The 14,635-nt window shown below is 35.8% G+C and overlaps 1 protein-coding gene across 6 annotated transcripts in view; it reads right to left on the reverse strand.

Moving 5' to 3' along the window:
* Nucleotides 1-3,040: 3,040 nt before the first annotated feature.
* The window catches only part of SLC2A13 (solute carrier family 2 member 13), a 428,310-nt gene continuing 416,715 nt past the window's right edge, over nucleotides 3,041-14,635 (reverse strand). For 2 of the 6 annotated variants that reach the window (XM_089920529.1, XM_089920531.1), the window contains 4 exons: nucleotides 14,585-14,629; nucleotides 10,479-10,600; nucleotides 10,209-10,361; nucleotides 3,041-4,548 (listed from right to left, as the gene is read on the reverse strand). In XM_089920529.1, coding sequence (XP_089776655.1) covers nucleotides 4,322-4,548; nucleotides 10,209-10,361; nucleotides 10,479-10,600; nucleotides 14,585-14,629 — 547 coding nt within the window. In that variant the 3' untranslated portion in view covers nucleotides 3,041-4,321. Of the gene's footprint in view, nucleotides 4,549-10,208; nucleotides 10,362-10,478; nucleotides 10,601-14,584; nucleotides 14,630-14,635 lie in introns of those variants that run through there. The other 4 variants (XM_089920530.1, XM_022572466.3, XM_089920532.1 and 1 more) reach the window with 3 other exon arrangements.

A 14,635-nucleotide genomic window follows, 5' to 3' on the forward strand; every position in this document is an offset into this window, starting at 1 on the left:
AGATATGATAAAATTAAATGCATGGACTTAACTGTCTAAAATCAAAACATGAATATTACTGCTAAATGAAGGTAGATATTTAACATTCCATAGACCAAATCACTCAAGTGCAACAGACTGTGTTTTATACATACAAAGTAAAAATTTATAAGAATTACATTGTTTTACACTCACAAGCAAATTATGAGATAAAATTCTTTCATGTACTTCTGAACATCATTAACACGTACAAAATACCTCTCTGATGATTATTGGCACATGAAAATCTCCTTCTCTAAGAGATGATGTTTAAGAAAGTTGGTAGCAGTAAGCTGTTTGGCATTTTAAAATGATTGCTATTTCTAGAAAATAGCAGCAATATTGCTCACCCAGAAGAACTGAAAACTGATACATTGCTACAACCTGAATCACTTCATCAAATTAGCTTAACATTACTGTACATGAGGCTAAGAAAACAGAAAGTGACAGAAAACAGGATGTTAAAACTAATGCAGAGAACAGTTCTGAGTCTCTTAACAGGCAGAAGCTACACATGAGCTGTAAATTTTACCCACAATTCAATACATTTTGGTATAAAGCACATATTACGAATTCTCTGCTGCCAGCATGGTATGTCATTCTTTTATTCGTAGTTACTGAAAATGTCGGAATTTGGCAACTTAAAACATGATACAACAACTGTATAAATGTCAGTTGTTAGGTACTTAGTATAATTTGAGATATTATAACTAAGAGAATAGTAAAAAAATCTGTTTAACAAAACATCTTATTTTATTGTTCTTAATTACTGTGCTGATGAAATAAAGTCAAAACAATTTTCCCACCCCCCTTACTGTATTACAGTATTTATAAAATATATTAGTGTCATTAAACTAATGAGACTAGTGAGACTTTCTTAGATAACATGTGAAGAGTATTTTCTAGAATATTCTCCCCCCAAGATCTATGGATTATTATAGTACATTTCAGTTTTACTTTCTGATATAAAAGGAAAAGGATAAGTTGTCAACTTATATTTTTCCTATTAATTCTTCCTCTATATAACTGATTTTGAAATTATAGTAAACAATTTCTAAATTCTCTGCTTTAACAGATTTCCTATTTTAGAGTGAATAACTTAAGAAATAATATTTAGGCTCTTTTATATTAAAATGGTTCAGTGGTAAAATAAAAATATGAAAAGCACTTGATAGCATTACTCTCATAGCACTTTCCATCTGGGAACTAACTACTGCATATGACTGGGAACAAAATTTCAAATGGAAATATTACCCTTTAAATCTAGTTTTAATTTAGATCTTTTACATATACATTAAAAATCATGTTTTGGGCAATTATTGACTAAGGTGAAACAATCAAAATTATAAGAAATTTTATATTTAAGAAAAATATTAATACCAAATCTTTAAAATCTGACATCACATTTAGCCCTATGTGTTCAGATGCAGATGAAACGTTACATTCTCTTAAGTCTAGTGCAGATCTCACCAGCCATCCAGCTAAGCCTCAGGAGAGGTTATGACTGTCTTCCCTATATTTTCCTAAATCACAATATACCTCTATTAAATTTGCAGCATGTTTAGAAGGAAACATATAATTTCAGCTAAAAGCATGATGCTTAATGTGTTTTAATATGGTAGGTCAAATCATACCATATATAAACTGTCCTACAAAATATATATTTGATGATATTTCAAATGGAATGTTTTCAAGTTGATAGTGGTAGCCAAAGATGCTTGATAACTTAAAAGGTGCATAATACTAAAAAACCTGCAAAATTCAAACATTTAATTTTTAATATACTATAAATGTTCACTGAATCTAAAAATAATACCCTAATTGTATAAGGTTCCTTTTCAAGTAGTTATTAAAAAATTATAAATAATTCTTATACTGTGCCTCTCTTATACTTCAAAGATATGGAATATTATCTTTATCACTATATAAATAACAAGTAGTCCCTTATAGAAGGAATTGAGGAGAATAGAGGAAAAGAACTGTGGCTATTTTTCCCTGTTATTATGTGCATTTATGGATATAAAGTTGAAAACACCATTTGCTTATGTCAAGGAGAACAGGCTATGTTCTGCTTTAGGAAATAATGAGCCCAGGTGCTCCTTTAATAAAGTTACTGTGCATTCAGCTCAGCTGAGTATAAGCATATAGTTAAGGCTATGTATACAATAAAGAGAAGAATTGAGGCAATTATTTGGATAAATCAGGAAAACAAACTGCTAAAGAGATCATTTTATGGGTCTAAATACTTTTTCTCCACATTATATTCTGATATATTTTACCACACAATAGTTCATTTTCTGCTTCACTCTACCTGTGTGAAATATACAGATAATAAATTTCTTATGGGATAAGAAATATTGATAGAATAATAACTTTCTCTATCAAAGCACATCTGCTTTTCTGGGGAAAATCAAAATCAATATCCCCTTAGAAATCAATTGCCAAAGTGCCTAATTCAAGGAAAGAAGCTCTCTAATTTTTTTTAGTTACATGAAATTATCAAAGGGAGAAAACTCTTTTTCGGCTGAAGGATTTTTAGGTTTAGAGAATGAACCTCCTTGGCTACATTCTCAGCTGTGATCATTGTGATAAGAACAAGCAAGAGAGACCAAACCATCTTGGAGACTGGCAGAAACATACTGAATTTAGAGAGAGCCACTTTTTCACTCCAAAAAGTACCTTATTAGATATTTAGGGCTATTTTAAAATGCATCAAATGTACGCACTCTTAACTGACCACAGAAGAGTCATTCGTATTTCCACTGGAACTAGCAAGTAATTTTGTGAGTGAGTTTGTACATACTATATAGTTCTTAACATACGAGTGAAAATTGGAGTTCACTGATGAATGAGCATAAAAACCAATGAACACTTTGAAAAGATATTGTAGAAATGTAGTAAGTCAACATCTCTTAAAGGCATATTACATGAGAACCATTAATCTGTTCCAGTAGAAAATCCCAATTTTTAGACAAGGAGGAAAAAAATCCAAGCCAAGCATGAGACAAAGGAAAAACCCACAGACAAATCTATGTATCTTTTAATATAGAATGTCAGGTAAAATGAGAAAGGGTGTGCAAAATAAAAATCAGTTTATGCTCTCAGAATTAAAAGGAAAAAAAATGACGAGTACCGTAAGTAACAAAATGTGACAATTCCCTTAGGAAGAGTTAATAAAAAGTTAAGAAAAATAGAAGTCCCACTACTTAATTAAACAAACATCAGTAACAGCAGGATTATTTCTGCCACTGATTTTCTTCCTTCCTTTCTTGTTTCAGAAATTATTTGATTAAAAGAAGGGGAAAATTAAGTCTGCTAGAAGTTTTTTATATCACACAAATGAAGGCACAAATACTAGGACTCCAGAGTGGATGAGTGAAGGCATGGTGAATATCTGGTGATTTTGGCATGAACAAAAACTGACCCTGAAACACAGTTGAAGATCTAGTGCTATTTTGTGTTTACAGTTGCACACCTAAGTGACTAACTCAGGGTTAAAAATCTTTAAGGTCCATAAAAATCTTTTCTTTCTTACTTTCTAGCAATAAAATATACTTATCAAAACTTGCTAGCTAATCTGTGCAAATGTATACTTCTCACTGATGCAAAAAATATGTAGGAAAATAAACCCTAAAAGCCCTGCTTTTCATAATGTTCAAATGATCCTACACAGAGTCAGCTTCTGAAGAACTTTCCAGATATGAATTGGAGAGACAAACCAAAATGTGGGATCCAAAGGATATAAGGACAGCTATGCCCCTGTAGGACGCACTTTTGAATTTGTTGATGAAAGCTTAAATGGAGTTTACTTTCTAATAGCTGATCACAGGTAAGCTCCGTGTCCTTAGGAGAATTTAGGGCCAACAGGCCATGCTTTGACAGAAAATACCCTTGGACCATACTTTAGAATCCTCTGCTGTAAGTATATCACACATATATGATTTGGCTAGATTAGCACTGACTCAATTGCCACTAATAATTATATATAGTCTTAGGAAAAAAGGATTATCACGGGAGTCACTGGGTATAATATTCATTTTAAACTATCTCAGGAAGGAATTATACACATTTGCTCAAAAACTATTAGTTTAAAATCTCTGTAGATTTTTTTTTTACATCTCTGCTTGTGAAAAAAAATGTCATTGTGATTGTATCTTCCTTGGAATCAAATATTCTAGAATATGAAGTCATTCAAAACTAGACTGTGGAAAGAACCAGATTAAAAGCAGGGCAGTGAGGTCACCAATTGCTGTTCTTCTCTCCCAAGTTTGTTTAAATTACTAAATATATCAGCAGCTGACAATTATTCCACATCAGAAGCGTCATTGTCAGAAAGATGATAGTTACTTCCCTTCACCCGAATATATTCAATATATCTCCCTTCATCAGAATCTGAAGCACCACATGTACATAGCCTGTTGTCAAAGAGTGATTCAATTTCCTCTAATTTTTTCCCTTTGGTCTCAGGAAGACAGCCGTAGATGAAAAGGAGACCCACAGCAGCGAATCCAGCATAGAGGAAGAAGGCTCCTGCAATGGGAAATAATATATATGTATAGGTTTACATTGGAAAGGGTACTTGATTTTAACGGGTCAATCATGCATGACTGTGGTCTGAGCTGGAACCAAAAAATTGCTTCCAGCCTCGTTTATTCTAATTGTTCTAATGCTGTGAATATAATGCAATTTGTCTTTCTAAACTCAAGTCGTGTAATCACACTCAAGAAGAATGACAGACCAGGCTCAGATATAACTTCTGCTTTGAAGTCTTTCCTCACTTCCCTGGTTAGAGTTAATTGTGTTTTCACAAAACTCTGCTGAGGCAAAGTGGTATATAACAACCAAGAAGTATTATAATTAGGTAAATATATTTGTCTGTCTTGTCTACTAGACTTGAGGCACTTTGAGGGAGAAATTTCCTTCTCATTTGTCTTGTATTTCCAGAACCACATTCAATGACGATATTGCTGAATTCATGGGTCAATGCCCAAAGTCTGGAAGTCAACTTTGAGTTTTCTCTTACTCTCCCACCCAATACCCACTCTGTTAGAAAATCCTGTTGGATCTACCTTCAATCACAATCCAAAGATGACCACCTCTCACCATTCCTGGATATCTCTGGTCTTAAAAGACAAGTGGCTGGAGAAAGGACATCAGATTGGGAGTTGGAAGATCTGGCTTAAGTCTTGCTCTGTGGCTTCTAGACAGTCATTTAACCTCCTCCCTGGACCTCAGTTTCCTCATTAAGTAAAATCATTTCTCAGCTCCTATTTAAATTTATGGTTTAAATTATAATTCTGTTAAGTTTTACAACCCAAATCAGGACTGGTATAGGAAAGATGGTTATGAGACGCTTGAGGAGGAGACCAGCAAAAGTGGTCTCCTCAATGACAGAGTCTATGGCTTGTCTTTGGGTTCCTAGTACAGTGCAGACACATTGGAGTGTTTAGAGAATGAATGTTCTCTTGTTGACTGCCAGATGGAACTCACTGGGTAGCAGATCTGAAATAAAGGGCTATACTAGACGTCATGAAGACATATTTGAAAGTCAAGCTATAAGCTAAATAGTACAGCAATTAAAGAACTGAATAGTATTTCTCAGTTCTGCTGAATCATTACAGAATGTGGAAAAACATTACTAAAACTACTTTCTTAAAGTAGTTTTTATGCCTATAAAGTAGTTTAGTAGGCCTATAAGTAACCATTTCAGTACTATCCACAGAAACATTTCTTGGGAAGACTCAAGGAAAACTAGAGAGGAAAAATGCTGCTGAATTGGCCACTCCAAAGAATCTGCTCTTTGGAATGAGGAGCCATGAGAAAATAAAAGGGAAACAGAGGTAAACTATGAGACATTAGGAAAAATATGAAAGGGTTGACTAAACCAAGACATAATTTGTTAGATTAAACCATCAGAAGCTATATAATTCTTAAGGAGTGGGACCTGCATAAATCAAATCCTTTCTTTAATAAAAATACAATTCCATTTACAAATATAAATAAATAAAATTACTTCATTTCAGTTTGGTTTACATTAAACACTTACTACAAGTTTATATATTTTTATGTCTTATACTTGATAATCAGACAATAATAATAGGTCATCTGGAATGAATAGCTGAGTGTTATAGTGAGAGAAAGGCACCATGTCTCTGTAGACAGTGTAGGTCTGAAAGTCACAAAGTGATGCAGGCTGAATCCTTGAGCAGTTTCTTGAATTGTCTTGACCTTGTTTCCTGATGTGACAGGGAAAATAAATTCTGCCTGGCTAAACTGAAAAGAATAGAAAAAATGTATGCTACATTCCTATTAGAATTTTGGATGTTAGTTGCTCAAAAGAGTGATAGACAGCATTATTAAGTTTTACTAAATGACTAGGGAAGAATAGTTGCTAGTAAGATCAGCATGCCTAATAAATTGGTAATGTTTTCATCTAAAGGGTGAAACTGACAAGCTAGCTCTTGGAGAATTTGGAATTTTGAGAAAAAAATGATAGGAGATGAAGCCCTGTGTTCTGAATACAGATAAGCAAAATTGTGGACATAAGAAGAGAAACGGAATCTTCTGTGGGGAGGGGCAAAGAAAGGATGGTAATCATGTTGATAATACAGAAAAAAATAAGTGCAGAGGGTAAAACATTTTAGACCAAATCAGGACGCTAAACTCTAAAATATCTAACAGAGTAAATATAGTCTATAGTCTGGCTTTATAAAATATAATGTTGAGAAATATTCATCATCTTTCACAATTTAGGTACAGTGGCATGATTAGAAGTAACAAATCAAATCTGCTAGCGCTAAATTCATACAGTCAAAAACAATTAGATGGATTACGAAGATTCTCAAAGGCCATGAAGTTTCTTGTGTGTGAACCAGATTCCCAAAGCCAAATTAAGGAAATTCTATTCCTTTTATAAAAATCTGAGTAATCTAAAGAAGGCAAATGCCAAAATTGCGTATATGGGCTTCACTGGTGAGACCTGTGGTTAAGCCACAGAGGCGAGGTGTAGGCAGGCCTGGGAGGCTGTGACCTGCTCCATGTAATGGGCAAGTCAATTATGTAACTCACTTTCTTAATTATGCCCCCTTGGAATGAAAATGAAAAAAATGTAACAAGTCTGTCAGGATTGTTAAAGAGTACAGATATTCCTCAGCTTTATTCTAAAGGAAATAAATCTTATTAGAATCCTATATTAAGTTTCAGATTAAAACAAATATTTAATTGAATCATATAAAATGAGGAATTAAAGACCATGTTTGATTGAATTTCAGTACTTCAACACAGGAACTTTAATAATAATGCTCATCAAGGGATCTATTTAGTCACATGTGTTATAAATAAAGTGATATACTGGTGACATTTTAATGATAACTTTTAGTAATAAACATTACTGAATGGGGTCCAAGGCAGACCTTTCTAGGCAGTATAGTTTAGGAAGGAATCAAAACCTGAGGTCTTCAGAATGGCCGTCATCAAAAAGTCTACAAAGAATAAATGCTGGAGAGGGTGTGGAGAAAAGGGAACCCTCCTGCACTGTTGGTGGGAATGTAAATTGATACAGCCACTATGGAGAACAGTATGGAGGTTCCTTAAAAAACTAAAAATAGAACCACACGACCCAGCAATCACACTACTGGGCATATACCCTGAGAAAACCATAATTCAAAAAACGTCATGTACCACAATGTGCATTGCAGCACTATTTACAATAGCCAGGACATGGAAGCAACCTAAGTGTCCATCGACAGATGGATGGATAAAGAAGATGTGGCAAAAAAAAAAAAAAAAAAGAAGATGTGGCACATATATACAATGGAATATTACTCAGCCATAAAAAGAAATGAAATTGAGTTATTTGTAGTGAGGTGGATGGTCCTACAGTCTGTCAAACAGAGTTTAGTAAGTCAGAAACAGAAAAACAAATACTGCATGCTAATACATATATATGGAATCTAAAAAAAAAAAAGGTTCTGAAGAACCTAGGGGCAGGACAGGAATAAAGACGCAGACATAGAGGATGGACTTGAGGACACGGGGAGGGGGAAGGGTAAGCTGGGACGAAGTGAGAGAGTGGCATGGACATATATACACTACCAAATGTAGAATGGATGGCTGGTGGGAAGCAGCTGCATAGCACAGGGAGATCAGCTCGGTGCTTTGTGATCACCTACAGGGTTGGGATAGGGAGAATGGGAGGGAGACGTAAGAGGGAGGGGATATGGGGATATGTGTATACATATGGCTGATTCACTTTGTTATACAGCAGAAGCTAACACACCATTGTAGAGCAATTATACTCCAATAAAGATGCTGGAAAACAAAAATAACTTGAGGTCTTATGAAACAATAAAAAAGGAAGTAAAAGAAAACATGAATATTTTCAGAGAAATACATCATTATGGTGCATATTTGTTAAATCAGGAATATAAACATATACCTTACATAAATCAGTAACCTATAGATTAAAATATAGAGCAATAAACAGGGAAAATCTAACCTGAGCTGAGATACTGTTCCACTAGTGAGGACCTAATGGACAGTGTGCTGACCTGATAGAAGCTTGGCTTAATGCAAAGCAAAAAGCTTCTTCCAAGGAGATATTTCTGAAAGAAGCTTGGCTATGCCATATTTAAACTTTGCTTCTGTTGCCTCATGTTTTTCTGACAGAATTTATTCAAGGAAGAGGTGCTTTGCTATCAAAAGTCTTACCACATAGACTTTTATTATTTGGTCTATTACTTTCTATTAAAAAATGCTTTCTCAAGATATTAGTCTGTATTTAGGTCTTCATATATTTAAGTGTTCTCAAGAATCAGAAAATATGGATAAATATTTATTGTGTTCATATTTATGCTGTTAGGAAGATAAGCTTACAAATTTATGTAAAACATTTTAATTGCCAAATGGGATAAGGCTGAATATACTAAATATATATCCAGTTTAAAACGCCAGCGCGTTCCCTTTCCAAGAAAATAAATATTTCTAAATGTCCCAAATGGTGAACAGCAGAGAGAGGAGTTTTATAAAGATAAAAAAAGCATTAGATAAATAGTTTTAAATAAAAGTAAATATCAATTCAGCATGTTCACAAGACAGGAGGAATAGACTTTTATAATGTTTCCTCATATTCACCATTCATCTAAAAGTTCATCCGTGTAATTATTCATTTGACAAATACTTCTGAGTGCTTATTAAGTGAATAGGATGCCCTGGAGGGCACTGGGAATATAATGGTGAACAAAGCATAATCCTGGCCTAAGCTCAAGGGATTTATGGTCCAGTAGTGAGGGGTGGGGTAGGGGAGCTGACAAATAAACCTGTTCTTACAAAAAGGAATTATAAGTAGCCAGAACATGGGATGTGGTGAGATGAGGTGATAGGGGAGGGGATCAGAGAATGGACTAAGCAATAGGCATTCAATATACAATCACAGAGGCTCATGAGAAGATTAGAATGAAAACCTCCTATTTCATCATTTAGAATCCAATCACAGCTATAAACTCATACAGTGAAGAAATCCTCTTGCTAAAAAGCCAAAATCATTTCATTTTAGCAAAGATAAACTTGAAGTAGCTTCCCAAAGTTTTTTCCTAACTCAGTCACTTCTCAAGATTGTTTTCTTTGAGTTACGGTCTCCACACATTTTCACTTGAACACTTCTGCCACATTTATAGTTTTGGCAGTGGTAAGCGCTGGCCTCAGTGGATCCTGAAATGCTTTGGCCCGAATAGCACATGACAGAGCGGAAGGCATAACTCATAGCACAGCATTTGGGGGAGCTACTTTAACCCTACTTCCACTCTTGGATACCACTCCATCCCTGTTATGAGACATCTTCAAGCATTAGCCCTAGACTCCTGCCGTTTTCTACCATTCTCTGTTTATGTTTTTTCATTAAACTAAAGGCCTTGCTGTGAAGATTTCCAACTGGGGAGATAGCTGGGAGATGTCTGGGTCTGAAGTGTAGGTGGGTGGGTGAAGGCTATAAGCAATACTGCTTAGGAAAGGAGAGTTCCTCTTATCTTTTCCCAGAAACATTGCCAAGGACTGTGGGGAATAAGAAAGCCATATAGAGAATTTATAATAGCAAAAACATAACCATCTAATCTTTCAATCACAAATGATAGCATATCTAAAAATAGAGTAGGAAAATAAAAATGAAACTATAGCTGGAAAAAATATTCTCTTACCGTAGTATGTAAGATACTCTGCTGTGTGTAAAAATGTCAATGAAACCAGAACATTGAAAATCCAATTTATTCCAGATGAACATGCATTTCCTGTACTTCTTGCCCAAAGGGGATATATTTCAGAATTCACAGTCCAAGGCATTGGTCCCATTCCTGAGAAATACAAAATGAATTTCAGTAAATGTAGTAAGTAATTTAAAAGAGTTTTTCTCCTCTAAATAGAGACAATTTAATTAACATAACAATAATAACAACAAAGCCTTTGTTTACCAGGTGCGAAGAAAACAAGATATAAAATAAGGCCCAGAAGTGCAGTCCAGGAGTATGGAGTAGGGCAGAAATTGTAAGCCCAAAATACTTCTTCTGTTTTGAATTTGGTTTCATTTTCACACCTGAAAAATAATGCAATGTAAGTATAAACTTAGGGTTTTAGGGTATAGTTGCAGAAATTCAGTGTGATCATCTAGAAGGTATTTGGAAGTTCCTTAATCTCATTAAGGAAAAGAATCCAACATGTTTCTCTTGAAAAAAAATTTAAGATTTAAATAGGAGGATTAGATATGTAAGCTGACATAAAACTTTTTAGAGCTGAATATAATTCAAGAACAACACATTGTGCATTCAACTCAACAGCAAAAAAACAATCTGAATGAAAAATGGGCAGAGGATCTGAATAGACATTTTTTGAAATAAGACATACAGATGGCCAACAAGTACATGAAAAGGTGCACAACATCACTATTCATCAGGTAAATGCAAATCAAAACCACAATGAGATATCGTCTAACATCTGTTAGAATGACTATCAACAAAAAGACAAGAAATAGGGCTTCCCTGGTGGCGCAGTGGTTGAGAGTCCGCCTGCCATTGCAGGGGACACGGGTTCGTGCACCGGTCTGGGAAGATCCCACATGCCGTGGAGCGGCTAGGCCCGTGAACCATGGCCGCTGAGCCTGCGCGTCCGGAGCCTGTGCTCCGCAACGGGAGAGGCCACAACAGTGAGAGGCCCGCGTACCGCAAAAAAAAAAAAACAATAAATAAAAAGTGTTGGTGAGGATGAGGAGAGAAGGGAACCCTCGTGCATTGTTGGTGTGAATGTAAATTGGTGCAGCCACTATGGAAAACAGTGTGGAGATTCTTCAAAAACTTAAAAATAGAACTACCATACGATCCAGCAATTCTACTTCTGGGTATTTATCAGAAGTAAACAAAAACACTAACTTGAAAAAATATCTGCACTCCCATGTTCACTGCAGCATTATTTTCAATAGCTGAGACATGGAAACAACCTAAGTATCCATCAATGAATGAATGGATAAAGCAAAATGTGGTGTATATATATAGTATATACATATATATAGTATTCAGCCCTTAAAAGATGGAAATCTTGCCATTTGAGACCACATGGATGGACCTTGAGGGCATTATGCTTAGTGAAATAAATCAGAGAAAGACAAATACCATATGATCTCACTTATATGTGTAATCTTAAAAAAAACAAAAATAAAAAAGAGCTCATAGATACAGAGAACAGATTGGTGGTTGCCAGGGGTGAGGGGTAATGTGAGGTGAAAATGGGTCAAAAGGTACAAATTTCCAGTTATATAATAAATGAGTCATGAGGATGTAATATATGGCATGGTAGCTATAGTTAATAATACTGTATTGCATAAGAGAGTAGATCTTAAAAGTTATAAGAAAAAAACGTAAATATGTGTGGTGACGGATGTTAACTAGACTTATTGTGTTGATTTCCCAATATATTCAAATATTGAATCATTGTGTTGTACACCTGAAACTCATATAATGTTGTATATGTAAAATATACCTAAATTAAAAAATGCGTTTCATACCCATTTCATATGTCAGACATGATTTCCAGTTAGTCCTTGAAGGCTGCAGCAACAGTTTAAAACCACTGAGAGTAAGTAGGTTGTGGTAGAAAGCTTTAGATTTTGCAGTTAGGACAAGATTCAAATTCCAGAACCAGACTTTTTTCATTTGTTAAATGGGGTATAATGCCTAACAGGTAATTTTAGGGATTAGAAGGGTCACCTGGAAAGGGGTGATAGGGGAATCTGGGCAGGGAGCAATGCTTATTTCTTATTCAAACTAACCCTTTACTTTCCTGCTGTGTGTACTTGCTTCTCTATCAGTCACTCCCTGCTGACTTTGCTTCCTAGTTCTACTAGGAAGCAAAGTCTATTGTTCTAGACTGATTCTCAAGTTGAACTTCCAATTCTTTACCTTAATTGAAATCTGAATTGCACCTGAAGACACGATCAGCCTGAAAAAGTTTCTTATCCTTTACTGTCATTTTTGACGCTATTGTTTTCTCTTTACCAACCTCTATTTTTGAACCTTGACATCTAAGCCCTGTCCTTATTTTTGTGTTTATGACCTCCATCATAACACCCCATCTGACTTGATGCCTGGTCAGTCATTTTCTCCATCCCTCTCATCCTCTGCCACATTCATTTAATGTCTACTTCTGGCCTGTTTGATACCTTGGCTTCATAGTTCCTTATTTAACCTCTGAAACTGAGGAAAGGGCATTATAATTAGCTTGATTTGGGACTATTTTACTTCAAAATTTTACTGTTTTACTTCTCAAACTTAGAGCATTCCGTTTCTGATTACCAGCACTTTATTTCTTCATTTCTGGTAGCTTGTTCCACACCCAAATTACAATCTTTAGATTCTACACTTCTCTCAGTATTCATTCACATCACTGCTTAGACCATGATGCCAATACTGTCTTCGCTGACCTCTAGAATCCATCTTTCATTCCTCCATGCTTGCCTGTCATTCTCACAGTTTCAGTTCCCAACCCTGTGCGGGACCATTAACTTCCTTTAATAATAGCTTTTCAGAAGCTGGGCAAAATTATGAAACCATGCTGCTGAATTCTATTAAAAGTTCATGCTATTTCTTCTCAGTTGGGTTCCTAATTATGCTTATTTTATCCTTTATTGTCTTCTCTACTGAATTTTCTGCTTATTTCAGAGTAGACATTGAATAAACTTTTTGTCAACTGTTGCCTCAATTAATTAAAATATTTCTTACTATCCTCTAGTTATGAAATCTTTCCCTCTCTTTCTGGGTATGAAGAACTTGCCTCCATCTTTAAGACAACTGAGGACTTTCAATTTGAATACGCTCAATTTTTCTCTACTGGACCTCTACTTTTCTATATTTTATTTCAGATTATTCTCCTACCTAGAATGGTAACATGTCCCTTTCTAAGGTCTGCCCTTTCTATTAGTGGTCCTACATCTCATTCTCCTTCTGTCTCCTCTGGGGTCATGTTCCATCAGTAGTCAATTCTCTTTATGGTATCTTTAGTTTGTTCCTACTTGAGCCTACCCTTCTGTTTACAACACAAAAAATTACTCCTATTAAAATCTTTCATCCCTCTCATATTACTACTACTAGCTCATCTGAAATTACAAAGAGTTTATACTAGTGAGCTCTATATCCTTACTGTGCACTCTTTCCTACACAAGCCCATTTCCCCACCTACTCAGACACTTTCTTTTTTTTTTTTTTTTTTTTCTGTTTTTGCAGTACGCGGGCCTCTCACTGTTGTGGCCTCTCCCGTTGCAGAGCACAGGCTCTGGACGCGCAGGCTCAGCGGCCATGGCTCACGGGCCCAGCCGCTCCGCGGCACGTGGGATCCCCCCGGACCGGGGCACGAACCCGCGCCCCCTGCATCGGCGGGTGAACTCTCAGCCACCGCGCCACCAGGGAAGCCCCCAGACACTTTCTTGATTCTTATTCAGTCCCTGTTTTTTTCCCGAATCTGCTCACCCCAGAATCGATGACCTCCTAATCCCCAAATGCACTTATCTTGCCTTAATTCTGAGGCTCTTTGATTACCCTGTGGTGGTTGATATTGCTGAAATCCTTCCTTCTCTTTCCCCTTTGCTTTCATATCTATATATCCATCTCAACTCTCTGATACATATGTCTTCATTGCTTTTTAAAATGCCTCTTCCTCCCCTCAGCCTCTAAACATAGGTGTTCTCTAAGGTTCTGGTTTGGAGCTTATGCCCTCTCCCTTAATCATCTCATCTAATTTTAGGGACTTTTGATCTCCACATGGATGCTCCCTGACAGGGAGCCTAGACTTGGCCTTTTCCTCAAGCTCCATTTAATAGAATTTATATATCTGCTGAATATCCATATCTAGATTTCCTGCTATGGCTACAATGGAATGCATTGTCTACTCCAGGAGGCAGAGTGAGGCTGTTCTGAGTTCAACTCATGACTCTACCACTTATAAGCTCATTCATTCAAAAATTTATATAATGAACACTTTTTTATGGTCAGACATTAGAGATAGAGCTATGAACCAAATAACCCTTTGCACTTACGGAAATGATGGTTTAGTGGGCACAGGCACAGTTCTGTTTTCTGATCTGTAA

The sequence above is a fragment of the Delphinapterus leucas genome, chromosome 11 (genome assembly GCF_059928025.1).
Source record: "Delphinapterus leucas isolate spDelLeu-1000000601 "Yukka" chromosome 11, BTC_Dleu_Yukka2, whole genome shotgun sequence".
NCBI classification, from domain to species: domain Eukaryota; kingdom Metazoa; phylum Chordata; class Mammalia; order Artiodactyla; family Monodontidae; genus Delphinapterus; species Delphinapterus leucas.